The 17,069-nt window shown below is 40.4% G+C and overlaps 1 protein-coding gene across 1 annotated transcript; it reads right to left on the bottom strand.

The window, feature by feature from the left end:
- Window positions 1–159: 159 nt before the first annotated feature.
- LOC110627781 lies at window positions 160–1,142 on the bottom strand. The gene is made up of 2 exons (XM_021774143.2): window positions 602–1,142; window positions 160–505 (listed from the first exon to the last, which is right to left on the bottom strand). Exons 1-2 carry the CDS (start codon window positions 1,038–1,040, stop codon window positions 423–425), a joined length of 522 nt encoding a protein of 173 aa, XP_021629835.1. The 5' UTR covers window positions 1,041–1,142; the 3' UTR covers window positions 160–422.
- Window positions 1,143–17,069: the final 15,927 nt, after the last annotated feature.

Genomic DNA, 17,069 nt, shown 5'->3' with positions numbered 1-17,069 from the left:
ATATATATATATATATATATATATATATGTACACACTATCTTTAACTAAATATTTCAGAGAATCATCTCAGGTAATAAACTAGTGAAAATGGAACAGAAACAGCTAGAACAAGTCAATCCAGTAACAGTACAAGCTAGGGTTTTGTTTTTTTTTTTTTGTTTTTGCCCTTTAAATGGTGGCCAGATGGGGTTTAACTTTCACATTTTGCTTTATATATATATTTTTTTTTCCTTTTCTTTCTTCATTTAAAGATCCCATCAGTCCAAACATACAAAGTTGGTGGGGAGAAGATCGTTATCGTATCAAACAAGTTGATGATTAATCTTGATGTTGATTTGCTTGGTTACTTTTGAGGACTCTAGTTTTGTTCCCATTTAAACCCTGATCATGTCTAGTTAGCTACATATCAATATCACCATCATCACCTTGAACATTGCCGCACCGAACAAGCAACCACCTGCGCCCACTGCCTTAGCCTTGTCTTCACCGTCTGAGGATTGTCTCCTGTATTCCATTTTCCCAGGAAGCAATCACTCCTCTCGTAAGAAAAACAAACTTAAAAAAAAAAAAACGAAAAGAAGAACAAAATCTTATATATACCTGGAGCGTAGATGGTGTGGGGACTGCCCAGGGGAGACGGTGAGTCACAGTCAGACGCCGTGGACGAAGACGACGTCGTCGCCGTGACTGACTTAGAAATGGTGTCGCAGTAGTGCTTGTTAACAGCATAATAAAGGCCCAGAGCAGGCAAAGTATCAGATAAGCGTTGATCCACCTCCGGTGAGTCAAACCCAAAACCTAACTCGATGCAAGCCTTGAGTTCATCGAGATCTTCATCAGTAACGCTCTTGCTTCTCCGATTCTTGCTCTTTCCTTTACGCCTAAGCCAAGCTTCATCCCGGTAAATATCCGGTGACCAAGAGTGCTGCTTATAAAGTGGAGATGGAGCCAGCAGCTGCTTTCGTGGTTGTAAAGCTGGACGTGGAAATAGATGCTGCGGTGGGGGGTGTGGTGGGACGTGGGACTGGTTGAGGGACATAGGCACAGCCCCGGAAGTTGGGGAGTGCGGCGGAGGCCCGGGGACCTCGCCCGGTGGACTAGAGAGCGCTATGGCTAAAAGGAAATAATGTTAAAAAATTTTCAACTTGGAGAGAAAGATGATGGGGATGAGTGTATTATATGGTGGTGAGGTGGTGGGTGGTGGGACCGGAAGAGACTTGGTTTTGGTTGGTCCATGTCATGATGAGCTGTCGTTTCCTTTCTTTATAAGTTTTAAATTTTGTTTTGCCAGAAGATTAATGGCCCTTCTTTGTTTAATTATTGATAATTTCTGTTTGCTTCTCGAGAAAATACAGGGAAATTTTGGTGTTGATTTTTCTTAAGACCAAAAGCTTATAGTGCATATGACGTCTGAACAATAATTAATTATTACTCCTTTTTATAAAGAATAATTTTTAAAAATTTAATTCAATTATTTTTTATCAATAATTTTATTTAACAAAATATTTCAATTTTTTAAATTTGAAAAAAATTTCCATAAAAAATAAAAATCATGCATAATTATGTAATATTTTATTTAAATATTTTTTTATAAAATAAAATGCTACAAATGAAAGGATAAAAATAAAAAGTCAATTACTTTCCAATAATGTAATTTTTTTTTTTTTTGCAATGATTGTTATGGTTATTCTAATAAGCCAAAGTTAGAAATTGTCAATTAGCCTCAATTTAGTGGTTAATTATGTATTCAAATTCAAATTTAGGCCTAATTTCTATTCATGTGTTTTATTAGTTTGTTCCATATTTTGACATTTGTTCAACAAAAGAATGATTTTGGATTTTTATTTTGGTAATTCAATTTTCAAGGTAAAAAATAAGAGCAAAATATTTTTTAATCTCGACTTTATGTTAGGTGTCTTAGTTTTTTAAAACTCAAATATTTAGTTTTCGAGGTTATATTAATTCAACATTTAAGTTATTTGATTTAAATTTTTATCAATTATTTGTTATTTAATTAAAGAATTGATGTAGCCGAAAAAGGGATAAAAATGATCTGTCATTTTATAAAAAAGAAAAAGTGAGGTGGTTGGCGACTATGTATAGCTATTCCGACGCTTAAATTAGTAAGTTATCAAAGAGGGTGAGTGTAAGTGAATTACTTATTCTAAGAAGGATATATAAAAATGTATACCTTGAATTTATATTCAAGTTGCTTTTATATTGTAAGAAAAGAGAACTAGTTAGTAGTGTTTTTAAAATTCGATTGGTACCGACTAGTAGATAAGAGATTTTATGATAATAGGTGTTTAATTAATCTGCTTTGTAACGCCCTTCAACGTTAACAAGATGTTTTAAGAGACTCGGCCAGCATTGTGGGGCGAGCCTTTACTGAACCGAACATCTTTCCTATTGTCTGCATATTATAAATGGTTAAGTCATGACGTCTGTGTACCTTAAGTGTAAGAGTATCACTATGTGGACCAATAGCAGGTCGCCAATATGTAACATATTTTGAGTGAGTACTAAGTCATATTAGAAGTTCCCCATAAGTCTTCGGTTCTTTCAGATTCGAAAGTCTACAGCCAGTATACATTACCTAGAAACATGGCACTACTAAATTGGCTTCCTATCTCACGTCACCTCGCATGCTTGGGACTCTTCACTTCTCAAGGTTCATTAGAACCGGTTGTCATATCAGTAGTATAAATCTTTCCTTTGGGGAGGATGGTTGTTCTCCTCTCCTTGTCTTTCCTCTTTATAATGAAATGTATTTAGCTTTTGTTCATCTTTCCTAATTTTTGAATTTTTGCTAACTGTTATTAAGAGTTGGTACTCATAACATCGTCTGACAGCAAAATATAACTTGAAAAAAATTTAGCTTTAATATTGTTCGACTAATAACCAAATATTTGCCCAGCGGTTCCCCACCTTGTGCCGATTACTTGATAAAAAATAAATTTTAATAATAGTGTGGGACTAACACCCAATTTCTCGCCTGACAGTTTTCCACCTTATAGCCTTAAGTAAAAAATTACTTTAATCATAGTCTTATGGGACTAACACTCAAAAATTCATCTAGCGATTACTCGCCTTTTGTCGTCTTTTAGCGAAAATTACCTTAATCATAGTTTTTTGGAACTAACAACCGAAAATTCGCCTAGCAGTTATCGGCTTTATGGCTCATCTGGTGGTTACCCGCCTTGTTGCACTTGCTGGCCGAAAGTTGTCTTTAATTATCATCTTTTGGGACTAACACCTGAAGACTTGTTTGGCGATTATCCACCTTGTAACTCACCCTGCGGTTACTCGCCTTGTGGCGCTTTTTGGCAGAAACTTGTCTTTAATTATCTTTTAAGACTAATATCTGAAGACTTTCCTGGCAGTTTACTTGCCTTTGACAATCCATCATTTCTGATAATTCTCATTCAATCACTAAAAGATTGAAAAATAAATCATAACTTTATTGATAATATTTTCGTGAATTATAAATATTCTGGGAAAGTTAAATGACACAGTCATCTAACTTGGCCAACTTATAAGTATTAGGATGAATACCTTTGGAGACCTTATATGGTCCCTTCCAGTTCTCGCCCAACATACTAGACACGACATCTCCGCCTGTGGCATCAAACCGTTTAAGGACTAGATCCTCTATATTAAAGCATCGAAGTTTGACTCGGTTGTTTAATATCCGTGAGATTTTATTTCTATAAACGCTTATCATGATAAATGTTTATTTCTTTATTGCCACTTGGTCCCCCTGCAATTGAGTGGATAACCCCTACAGGTTCATTGTCATCATAATTGACCAGTATTTTTACTTCAGATTCTAATCTCCTTTCCTCCCTGTCTTTTCTAACAAACCTCCTCAGAGTTTCATCTTTAATGAGTCTTTCAATCTCGTCTTTTAATTGCCTGCACTCTTCTATAGTGTGTCCATGATTTTCATAATATCGATAATACTTTGTTATGTCTCGTATGCTTGCTTTGTCTGGATTAAGCTTGGAAAGCCATCTGACTTCTTTGTCACTTTTTCAGATCCATATAAGCATGTGTGTTCGTGAGTCATTTAATAGTGTATAATTTCTAAACTTACCTCGGTCATCTCTACTATATGATACTGGGTAATTCCTTTCACTTTCATAGTCTTGCTTATCTGACTTTTAAGTCTTATTATGGATTATCTTTTTATCCTCTCTTAACATTTGGACTTTATTGTCCAGCCGTATGTATTTCTGGGCCTTATCCATCAACTGCTGATAGGTGGCTGTTGGATTCTTGATCAAAGAGTCCGTGAACTTTATATTTTGAGTTCCTTTCTTCAATGCATTGCAGGCTATTTCATGATTCAACTCTTCTCTCTGTATCGCTTCAACATTGAAACGTGATATAAAACTTCCTAAAGACTCGCCCTCATTTTGCTGAATTTTACACAATCTGAAGAGAGTTTTTTAGGAGGTATGCAGGTAATAAATTTGAATTTAAAAAGCATAGCAAGTTGAGTAAAGCTATTGACAGAACCTGAAATCAGATGTTGGTACCATTTCTAGGCCAAAATTGTGACAGTGGATGGGAAGGCTCGACATAATACGAAGTCATTAACATCTTGGAGCTGCATCATAGTCTAAAAGATAACCAGAAGGCTCCTGGAGTCTGTCATCCCATCGTAGTTGTCTAAACTAGGCAGCTTGAACTTTGTGGGAAAAGTCTCTGTGAGGATGTCCTTTGACAGGGGCGAGGCATCATCTCGATCATAATCTTTCTCTTGTTCCTTTTAGTACCTTTGTACGACATGAACTAACTTCCAGTCAACGTCTTTTGGGGCATCGTCCAATGATTCCTAATCCTCCACTTTGGCCTTTTCTTTAGACTATGTGTGAATTGTCTCTGTCCAAGTCTTTGGGGTCTCGAAGGAAGCTTTCTCTCTTATTCTAGAGCCACGAATGAGGCATCTTTCCAAACTTTATATTGCTCGAGAGTTGCATGTAACTTCTTGATATATTGCACCATCTGCTTATTGTTCAGATTATTGAGGTCTGTCTTATTGACCATAGGAGGAATGTCATATCCACTTCTAGGGGTAGAGGGGATGATGACTCTCCTATTGGCAGCAGGCGTAGTTACAGTTCGTGAATTTTCAGCAATTTTAAGAGTTAAGTGTGAGAAATGAAAAGGTAAATAGAAATGTTAGGCTGGATTTATACTAAATGAATAAGAAAAACTCAATGGGATCCTAACAATAGAATCAAATTATGTGGCTGAAAAAGGAGTTGAAAACAATATGTCACTATGCCAAAGAGAGAAAGTGAGGTGGATAGCATCTATGGGCAGTTACTCCGACGCTTAAGTCAGTAAGTTATCAAAGAGAGCGAGTGTTAGTAGATTACTTAAGTTTAGGAAGAGTGTGTAAGAATGTATACCTTAACATGTATCCATATTGCTTTTATATTGTAAGAAAAGAGGGTCAGTTAGTAGTGTCCTTAAGAATCTGGTTAGCATCAGTTAGTGGATAAGAGATCCTGTAATAGTAGGTATTCTATAGATTTATTTTGTAATGTCCTTCAAAGGTAATAAAATATTCTAAGAGACTCGGTTAGCTCTATAGAGTAAGTCTTTACTGAACCGAACATCTTTCCTATGGTCAACTTTATCTTCATATCATAAGTGGCTCAATCATAACATCCGTGTATCTTATGTATAAGGGTGTTGCCATGTAGACAAACACTAGATTGGCAATATATAATATATTTTGAACGACTATTAAATCATATAAAAAATAATTAAAATGCCTTTGATATTAAAATTTTTTATATTTTTCAAAGTACAATATTTTTAAGAATTACAATCCTTCCAAATGTGTTGTAATGAATTAGGTTGGCTGATAAAACCTCATTGTTACTGTTTTCACCAACGAATTTCCCTTTGATATATTATCAACTAATTTGAAATTTATTGGTAAATTGAGAAGAAAAATAAAAAATAAATAAAAGTTAGATATTATTATCTATTTATGTATTTTAATTACTAGTAAATCCGTTATATATATACATATATATATATATTTTAAAATCAATAAATAAATATATATACGTTCAATTAACCATAATAAATTTTATAATTATTTTTTAGATTATCTTTTGATGTTTAAAATTATTTCCTTATCTTGAATATATTTTTATTTTATGTTCGATATTAGAAATAGATTATAAATTTTTGAAAAGAAAAAAATTAAAATGATGAAATGAAATGGGAAAATGTTATATTCATGAAAAATGAAAATATATGATAAAAATAAAAGGGGTAAAGAAAAAGTGAATAAACTGAGGAAAAAAAGAAATAATGAGAAAAAAAAAAAGAAAACTAAATAAATTGACATAAAATGGAACAAAGTGAGAGAAAATCAAAACCATTAGGGAAGAAAAAATAGAAAAAAATTGATAGAAGGAAAGAAAGGTAAAAAAGGAGAGAGAAAAAGAAAGAAAATAAAAAAAATTAATGGAGAAAAAAATAAAATAATGAGGGAAGAAAATGAAGGAAAGTAAAGATCATAGGCAGGAAAAGACCAAGAAGAAAGTGATAGAAAGGGAAAGATAATACAACGAAAAATAATAAGAAAAAAAACTATAAATTAACAAAATAATAGAAGCAAATGTGATATTCGAGGGTATAAATAAGCAATTCATCGAAACAATAGAAAGAGAAAAATATTATAAAAAAGTATAGTTATAACATTTTATCAATAAACAATTAATAATTTATTTTAGTGATTATATTTTTTATAATTTAATAAATAAATTTTATTATTATTATTTTTTTACTTTTCTTATAAAGAGTAATAGAAGAGGTTTTGGTGCTTGTTGGTAAGTCCTTCGCCTTCGGGTGATGGATGTCTAATTAAATTTTATATTTTTCTTTTTTGTTTTTTTTTTTTTTTTTAGTTTTGTGTTGTTGCTTTGGTGTTGATCTGATTCGGGGTAGATATTGTGTTGTTTGGATTTTAAGCTCTACCCATGCACTCGTCGAGTTATTAATTAAGGGTTGATGAATATTAGTAACGGAACTCATAGCTAGCTTTTAAAAGTGATTTTATAGCTATATTAAATTGAAAATGCTATAAATCAATCTCTTTTTTAGCACTTGTTTGCACAGATTCATTGGGAGTTCTTTGGATGCATGGCTGTTACTCAGTCTAGGGTGGCCGGAATTGAGAGATGGGTCCTTGCTGACTCATACTATTCAAGTTTATGTGTTATGTTCGCTTCTTCCTTCTGGTCTTGTTTTGATTTGCAGATGTGAATATGATTTTGGATGCTCGTTGACTTTGCTATTGTGCTTGTCTTGTTGGATGATCAATGTGTTATTGGTGCAGAAACAATGTCGGTACGGTACACTTAATCATTGGATTATGGAGTCGGTGCATTCGGTATTCAGATGATCTCAGCATTCTGAATTGGGATGTGTGTAGGGCTTGGGCTTGTCATCTAGGTTGAACTTCTGCAAATTTGGGTTTGGGCTTGATATTTTATTTGTTGGGTTATTGTTCAGACTTATTTTTTGAGCCTTTTAATGCAAAATACTTGCATCATAAATAATAATAATAATAATAATAATAATAATAATAATAATAATAATAATAATAATAATAATAATAATAATGAATTTATAGTTTTTTAGTAATTTTGAAAAAAAAATTAGTAATTAATAATTGATACTATATAACAATCGTTCAAGATAAGTCATGATCTGTTACTACAACACATGGCCACATGATAAGGATATGATGTGTAGAAAATGCTGTTCAACCCTAGAAAAAAAAAGACCTAGACACCTTAACACCCGATTTATCTTCCGAGACCTATCCTTCCCATGAGAGGACGAGTTTCAGCATAAAGTTACCGTTACCAAGCACAACTCGGCGTATTCTCATTATGTCTGTAATTGCGAAATTACTAATTTATTAGCTAGCGATATTCCATATCAAGCAGCTAACAACATCACTGCTAGATTATCGGAAAATGCCATATTTACTTCCACCTTCTTACTGTATAAAAGGAGAAGGATCATAGAAATAAAGGTATACTATTCTTTGACACAAAAACTCTAAGCAATTCATTACATTTTCTCTACTTTTCGATATACTGACTTGAGTATCGGAGTGGCTGTCGTGGACACCTACCACCACCTCACTTTCTTTTTTTCGTAGGTCATAACTAATCACAGCGTAACTCCATTCCGGCCATGTCACCCATCTAATCTCAGTAACATCATTTGAGGCAGTTGCCGGGAAATCCATGGAATTCTCACTATTATTTTGGATTACAATTGGTCTTCTGTCCTTTTACTCGTAGAAAGAAATCTCTCCTTTTTCTCTTAAGATGGCCTAAAGTTCGCGAGTTGCTACTAATATGGCTACCAACGAGGGTGTTATCATTTCCTCCACCCTTGACAATACAGAAAATATGCTTCCAGTTGTCAATGAAACAGAATGCTCCCAGTTATCAATGAAACAAAGCTCAATAATTTAAACAATGAACAGATACTCCAGTACATCTAAAGGCTGCAGGCTACTCTCGGGTAGTATAAGGCTTGAAAAGTGGCATAAAAAATGGATCCCGAAAGAAGGGAGGAAGCCTATATGGATTGTAACGACCCGAAAATCGGACCGCTACCGGCGCTAGGATCCAGATCGGCTTAAGGCCGCCGGGACCCGTAGCAAGCCTGACATGCAACCTGTAAACCTGCTTAATCCCATACATGATCTACAATCATACATAAAAATTAAAACTTTTCCTTCATTCATTCCTCATACACCAAACTCAACCTGTGCATGCACTAAACATAATCATGATCATAAACTTGACCCCTCTGTGGGATCTCATCAATGCCCCCAATGGGTGGCATAACATTGTTGAGTTGGCTAAACATAGTCATCAATAAACATTAAGATCATGTATCAAAAGGGATTACAATAACTATGGTCAAATACACTTCTAAACCTCAATATCATTACATTACACATCTATACATCATTATACAATTTGTCATGTCCACATTCTAACTATTACATACATAAGACTTCATTACTCTTCTTAACTTCTCTGTCTAGCCCGTACCTACAATCCTGGGGGATTAGGGAAAGGGGTGAGCTACAAGAGCCCAGTGAGCAGAATAATAGAAAATATCATTTAAAACCTCATGCCATCATGTAATGCAACACATCACAATAAATCACATCTCGGATGGTATTGTCACCGATAGTCCTCTACATTCCAAAGTGCCGGGACGTAGAATGGGTACAACCGGTCTTTCTCTTAACATAACATATCATACATACCAATGTGCCAGGGACGTAGAATGGGTACAACCTGGACTTTCTCTTACATAGTGCCAGGGACGTAGAATGGGTACAACCTGGACTTCCATACCATATCATGCCGTAACATCATCATGCCATATGAGGACTAAAGGATCATTCAATAACCAATCCACATCAACATCATAAATGCAATGCAACATATTCGTGAATTCTAATGCAAACAACCTAATTCATCACATGGCATTCATGATGCATGAACATGCTCAATTGTATAATTCATTTGCTTTAAAACATAAAGGTTTATTCTACTCACCTTTGGCTGAAGCTCTACTGACTCAGAAGCAGCTGAACTCACTGCTGGGGTCCTCGGTTCCTTGGGTCCGAACCTACACAGGTGGACTCAAATGAGGGACCAAACAACTAGAACATAACTCTAAAAACATCCCCCAAAAACCCCCAAAAACACCTCAAAACATCCATGCAAAACATGCAAAGAAAGGCTGGACAGGGCACTTTCGGCGGCAGGTTCGGCGGCCGAAAGTCCCTCCAGAGCCGAAGGTCAGGCAGGTTCGGCGGCACCTTCGGCGGCCGAAACTCCCAGACAGAGGCGAAACTCATGCATGTTCGGCGGCACTTTCGGCGGCCGAAACTCCCAGACAGAGGCGAAAGTCCTCTTTCGGGGGCAAGCTTCGGCAGCCGAAGGCTGCTCCCACAAGAGGGTTCGGCGGCCGAAAGCCCTTTCGGCTGCCGAACCTGGTTTCTCCCGAAGGGCAGAAACTTGGTTCAAACATGCACAAATGCCTCCAAACTCATACCATCATGCATTTAGCTCAACCAAAACATGCATACAAGCTCCTAGGGGTCTCAAACTACCTTAAACCCCAACTACAACACATCAAACATACATTTACAAGCCACATTGTTCAAAACTCATCAAAAACCCATAAAGTCAACTTAAGCTTACTCATGCATTTTCTACCCCCTGAACTTGCATAAAACTTGCTTAGAACATAATGTAGGCTCGAGATCGACTCTTACCTCTTGAAGATCGAGAGTAGAGGCGATCTAACTTGGAGTTGGGAGAGATTTAGCTCCTTGGGCCTCCAAGTCCAAAACTTGCTCAAAACTTGAAAATCTTCAAAGGAAAGTAAAAACTTGTGAAAATCTTGAAAGATCTGAAGGAATAGACTCAAGATTGGTGAGGAACGGCGGAGAACTCACCTTGGCCGACAATGGGGAGAAAAGCTCGCCCATTTTCGGCTAAGGGACCCTTTTATAGTGGCTGGCCAGGCCACGTTCGGGGGCCGAACGTGCCTCCGCATGCATGCCATGTTCGGCGGCCGAACTTGAGGTTCAGCGGCCGAACCTGGACTTTCCTCAACCTATGCTTTCGGGGGCCTAAGGCACACCTGAAATGCCTGCATGTTCGGCGACCGAACTTGAGGTTCGGCGGCCGAACCTGAGTTTTCCTCCAAAGTTGTTTTCATACAAAAACTCATTTCCTTTTCATTTAAAATCATCAAAAACATTAAAACATTTTATGAAAATATGATTTTACCCTTCTAGAGGTCTCTGACATCCGAGATTCCACCGGACGGTAGGAATTCCGATACCGGAGTCTAGCCGGGTATTACATTCTCCCCCCCTTAAGAACATTCATCCCCGAATGTTCCTCAACTAGCACATAGCATGGCATACACATAACATACATGCAAAGCACATAAAACTCACAAGGAACTAACCTTAGAAAAGATAAGGGTACTGCTGGAGCATGGACTCCCGTGTCTCCCAAGTGCACTCTTCCATATTGTGGTGGTTCCACAGGACTTTCACCATTGGGATTTCCTTGTTTCTCAGCTTTCTGATCTGGGTATCTAGGATCCGTACTGGCTGCTCAACATAGGTGAGATCCTCTTGGATCTCCACATCAAGCTCACTAAGAACCTTGCCCGGATCTGACACGAACTTTCTCAACATGGAAACATGGAAAATCGGATGGATTCTTTCCATTGAAGCAGGCAAATCTAGCTTGTACGACACATTCCCAATCTTCTGCAAGACTTCAAAGGGTCTGATGTATCGTGGGGCTAGTTTACCCTTCTTCCCAAAGCGAACCACTCCTTTCATTGGAGACACCTTGAGCAATACCAGATCCCCCTCCTGAAACTCTACCTGTCTTCTGCGGATGTCTGCATAACTCTTCTGTCTGCTTGCAGCAGTCTTGATCCTCTCTCTGATTATGGGTACCACCCTGCTGGTAATCTCTACTAGCTCAGGCCCTGCCAAGGCCTTCTCTCCAACTTCCTCCCAGCAAACAGGTGACCTGCACTTCCTTCCGTACAAAGCTTCATATGGAGCCATCCCGATGCTAGCATGATGGCTGTTATTGTAGGCAAACTCCACCAAAGGTAGATGCTGCCTCCAAGAACCGCCAAAGTCCAGCACACACATTCTAAGCATATCCTCGATAGTCTGGATGGTCCTTTTGGACTGTTCGTCCGTCTGGGGGTGGAAGGCAGTACTGAAATCCAACCTAGTACCCATGGCATTCTGCAGACTCCGCCAAAACCTGGAGGTGAACTGGGGTCCTCTATCCGACACTATTGAAACAGGAACCCCATGCAGCCTGACGATCTCATCCACATATACCTGCGCCAGCTTGTCCACAGAGTAGCCACTCCTGACAGGGATGAAGTGAGCAGATTTGGTGAGTCTGTCCACAATCACCCATATGGAGTCCAATCTGTTGGACGTCGCCGGTAACCCCTCTACGAAGTCCATAGCTATATTCTCCCATTTCCACTCTGGAATAGGTAGCGGGTTAATCATTCCAGCCGGCTTCTGATGTTCCAGCTTCACCCTCTGACACACTTCGCAGGCTGACACAAACTGTGCCACTTCTTTCTTCATCGCTGGCCACCAATAAGCTTTCTTCAGATCTTGATACATCTTGGTGGCTCCGGGGTGAACGCTGTGTCTTGCATTATGAGCCTCTCTCATAATGTCTCCTTTTAGCCCTATGTCATCTGGTACACACAATCGACTCCCATAGCGGAGGATCCCCTTACTGTCAAATCTGAACTCACTGTCCTTGCCTGACTGAACAGTCCTGGCAATCTTCACTAACTCTGGGTCCTCATGCTGTTTCTGAGCCACCTGCTCCAGAAACACAGGTGTCATTCTCATCTGGGCCACTAAAGCACCGGTACCAGACAACTCCAACTGTAGACCTTCATCAAAAAGCTTGTAAAACTCCTTCACCACGAGTCTCCTCTCTGCCGTGATGTGGGATAGACTGCCAAGTGACTTTCGGCTTAGGGCGTCTGCCACGACGTTCGCCTTACCCGGATGATACTGAATCTTGCAATCATAGTCACTCAGCAGTTCTACCCATCTCCTCTGTCTCAAATTCAAATCTCTTTAACTCAGGATGTACTGCAGGCTCTTATGATCTGTAAAGATCTCACATTTTACCCCATAGAGGTAGTGCCTCCACATCTTGAGTGCAAAGATTACTGCTGCCATCTCAAGGTCATGTGTGGGGTAATTCAACTCATGCTTCTTCAGCTGCCTAGAAGCATAAGCAATCACCCTCTCATTCTGCATCAGTACACAACCTAGTCCCACACGGGACGCATCACAAAAGACTGTAAAGTCCTCATCACTAGATGGCAGAGCTAAAACTGGTGCTGAAGTCAACCTCCTCTTAAGCTCTTCAAAACTCTCTTCGCACTGGTCGGTCCACATAAACTTCTGATTCTTCCTGGTTAACCTGGTCAGAGGAGCTGCAATCTTTGAGAAGTCCTGAACGAACCTCCTGTAGTAACCTGCCAAACCCAAGAAACTTCTAATCTCTGTCACTGAAGTGGGTCTAGGCCAGTTAGCCACAGTTTCTGTCTTCTTGGGGTCCACCTCTATTCCATTTTCTGACACTACATGCCCCAAGAATGAAATGCTCCTCAGCCAGAACTCACACTTAGAGAACTTGGCATACAAGCCATGTTCCCTCAAAGTCTGCAGAACCAACCTCAGATGATGGGCATGCTCCTCTGCATTCCTGGAATACACTAAGATATCATCTATGAAGACAATAACGAAGTGATCCAGGTACTGGCTAAACACTCTGTTCATGAGATCCATGAATGCTGCAGGGGCATTGGTTAACCCGAACGACATTACAAGGAACTCAAAATGCCCATATCTGGTCCTGAAAGCTATCTTTGGCACATCATCTCCTCTGATTCTCAACTGATGGTACCCCGATCTCAGATCTATTTTGGAGAAACACCCTGCTCCGGCTAGCTGGTCGAATAGATCGTCGATCCTTGGCAATGGGTACTTATTCTTGGTAGTGACTTTGTTCAACTGCCTGTAGTCGATACAAAGCCTAAGGGATCCATCCTTCTTTCTCACAAACAAGACTGGTGCACCCCAAGGTGAGGTGCTCGGTCTGATGAAGCCCTTTTCTACCAGCTCTTGCAACTGCTCTTTCAATTCCTTCAACTCGGCTGGAGCCATACTGTAGGGAGGAATAGAGATCGGTCGGGTTCCAGGCATCAATTCTATCTCAAACTCTATCTCCCTAGCAGGTGGTAAACCTGGCAGCTCGTCTGGGAAGACGTCTAGATACTCTCTAACCACTGGCACCGAGGCGGGCTCTCTAACCTGACTGCTAAGCTCTCTCACATGAGCCAAATACCCCTGACATCCCTTCCTAAGCAACCTACGAGCCTGAAGAGCTGATATCAGACCTCTAGGTGTACCCCTCCTGTCTCCCCTGAAGACAACCTCTGACCCATCCTGACCTCTGAACCTGACTACCTTGTCCCTGCAGTCCAAGGTAGCACCATGGGTAGATAACCAGTCCATCCCTAGAATGACGTCAAAATCTGTCAAATCTAGAACCACAAGGTCGGTGGAAAGGCATCTTCCCTCAACAAACACAGGACTACACTGGCAGACTGACTCTGCCACTGATGGGTCACACTTGGGTCCACTGACCTAGAGAGGACACTTTAACTCAGAGATCATCAACCCCAACCTCTGGACGGCTCTCGAAGCAATAAAAGAATGAGATGCACCAGGGTCCATCAAGGCATACACATCTGAACAACCAATGACTAAATTACCTGCCACCACGGTGTTAGATGCATCTGCCTCCTGCTGAGTCATTGTGAAGATCCGTGCTGGAGCTGATGGACCTTCACCTCTGAAACCCGCTGAAGAAGAGGCTGGCCCTCTCCCTCTGCCTCTGCCACTGGCCTGTGTCATGGCTGGAGCTGCTGGCTGAGCCACACTACCAGAAGCTGTCTGCTGAGACTGTGCTCCAAAAGCTGCCCTAGGACACTCCCGAGCCATGTGTCCCTCTTGCCCGCATCTGAAGCAGGCTGCTGTCCCAGCCCGGCAAACTCCCCTATGTGGCCTACCACACTTTGCACAAACTGCATTATCCGCACCAGAGCTCGAGCCACTCCCTAGTCCCAGACTGGATTTGACCTTGTTCCAAAACTTGTTCTTCTTGGGCTTCCTAGTGGTGTTACTCCACTTTTTGCTACCTGAAGCTGCTGCACTCAAAGAAGAAGAGCCTGGGGTCTTGGAACCAGAAGGCTGTGCCACAGACTGCCTGACTGTTCCCTGAACGATGGCACTGGCCTCCATTTTCCGGGCCATATCCACTATGGCATGAAAGCTCTCCCTATTTGCTGATTGGATCAAGGAGGAATATCTGGAGTGGAGTTTCATGATATACCTCCTTGACCTTTTCTGATCCGAGTCAAGATTTTGCCCTGCAAATGGCAACAGCTCCAAGAATCTGTCTGTGAACTCCTCTACACCCATCTCATCAGTCTGCCTCAACTGCTCAAACTCTACCATCTTCAGCTCCCTTGAACTATCTGGGAAAGCCCATCCTGCAAACTCGTTTGCAAACTCTTCCCAAGACATGCTGTCCACCTTCGGGTTCACATAGTTCTTGAACCACTCTCGTGCCTTTTTGCACTTAAGCGTGAACCCAGCCATCTGAATGGCTCTACTGTCATCAGCCCCAATCTCATCTGTGATCTCCTTAACCCTTTCAAGATACACAAATGGGTCATCCCCTTTTTCATACTGAGGAGCACCCAATTTCATGTAGTCGGTCATCTTGACCTTACTCCCACTGTGTAACGACCCCAAAATGGACCGTCACCGGCGCTAGGATTCAGGTCGGCTTAAGGCCGCCAGAACCCGTAGCAAGCCTGCTATACTCTCTGTGTACCTGTAAATCTCATACATGATCATACATTTTCTGTGAAAATAAAAACTCTTTTCTCTGTACCAAGGCTTAACCTGTGCATGCACTATCTCTGTACTCTGTACTCTGTACTCTGTACCCCTGCCGAGAGCTTGCTCTAGATGGGTTAACTCATACCTGTTAAGCCTGGTAGTAAAACATATATACATATACAGATCATGTACATAACAAAAGATTTACAACATAAAATAACTAAGTCAAGCACAACTCTAACTTTATACACAACTATTACATCTCTTTAAAATGTACATGTCCACTCTATACTATTACAAGCTCTTTTATTCTTTCTGTACTCTGCTGGACTGTCCCTGTACACTGTATACTGAACCTGCAAAACTGGGGTTAAGGGAGTGGGATGAGCTCTATAGCCCAGTGAGTAGAACAATAAAACATCTCATTAACATATGATCTCATGGAATTCACCATATCACAGACAATTCACATCAAGGGTAAACCTGTCACCACATAGTCCCAGTAACTCTATGCCAGGGCGTAGAATCGAGCACCTGGTCTTCCTGTCATATATGTATATGTATATATAACACCTATGTACTTACCATTGCCAGGGCATAGTCAAAGGCTCCTGGTCTTTACTATATACCTGCCAGGGCGTAGTCAAAGGCTCCTGGACTTCTCTATACCTGCCAGGGCAAAGGCTCCTGGACTTCCTGTCTGAGACTATTGGATCATTCAGCCTTTACCCACATCAACACATAACTAGGTAATGCAATGCAACATATTCGTGAAGTCTAATGCACATAACCTACTATATACTCATGATGCATGAACGATGCTAAAAGCATTTCATTTCACAATTAAAAGATTAAGTTTAGTTCCACTCACCTCTGGCTAACTGGACTGACTCTGGAGGCTCTGAAAACCTCTGAGCAGGACTCACTGCTGCTCTCTCTGGTTCCTCTGGTCTGTACCTATACAGATGGATTCTAATGAGGGACCAAACTAACTCAAGAACAACTCTAAGAAACTCCCCAAGAATCCCCTTAAACTTACTCTACTATCCATGCAAAGCATGCAAAGGAAAGCTGGACAGGACACTTTCGGCGGCAGGTTCGGCGGCCGAAAGTCCTCTCCAGAGACGAAACTCAAGCACCTTCGGCGGCCGAATCTCTACTTTCGGTAGCCGAACCCTTTCGGGGGCAAGTTTCGAAGGCTGAAAGGCACTCCAGAGACGAAAGTCTCTAACATTCGGCGGCACCTTCGGCGGCCGAACTTTCCTCCAGAGCCGAAAGTCCAAAAGCTCGAGGGCAAGCTTGGGCAGCCGAAGCCACCTCCTCATGGGTTCGGCGGCCGAATGTACCTTCGGCGGCCGAATGTACCTTCGGCGGCCGAATGTACCTTCGGCGGCCGAACCTGAGTTCATCAGCAGGGCAGAAACTTGCCCTGTCTCTCGCCAAAAGCACCAAAACCCTCTCAATCTTAACCACCTCAATTCCTCAACT

This window comes from Manihot esculenta, chromosome 12, assembly GCF_001659605.2.
Source record: "Manihot esculenta cultivar AM560-2 chromosome 12, M.esculenta_v8, whole genome shotgun sequence".
NCBI lineage: Eukaryota > Viridiplantae > Streptophyta > Magnoliopsida > Malpighiales > Euphorbiaceae > Manihot > Manihot esculenta.
The sequence above is the reverse complement of the archived record's forward strand: the minus strand, read 5'-3'. Positions and strand labels throughout refer to the sequence as shown.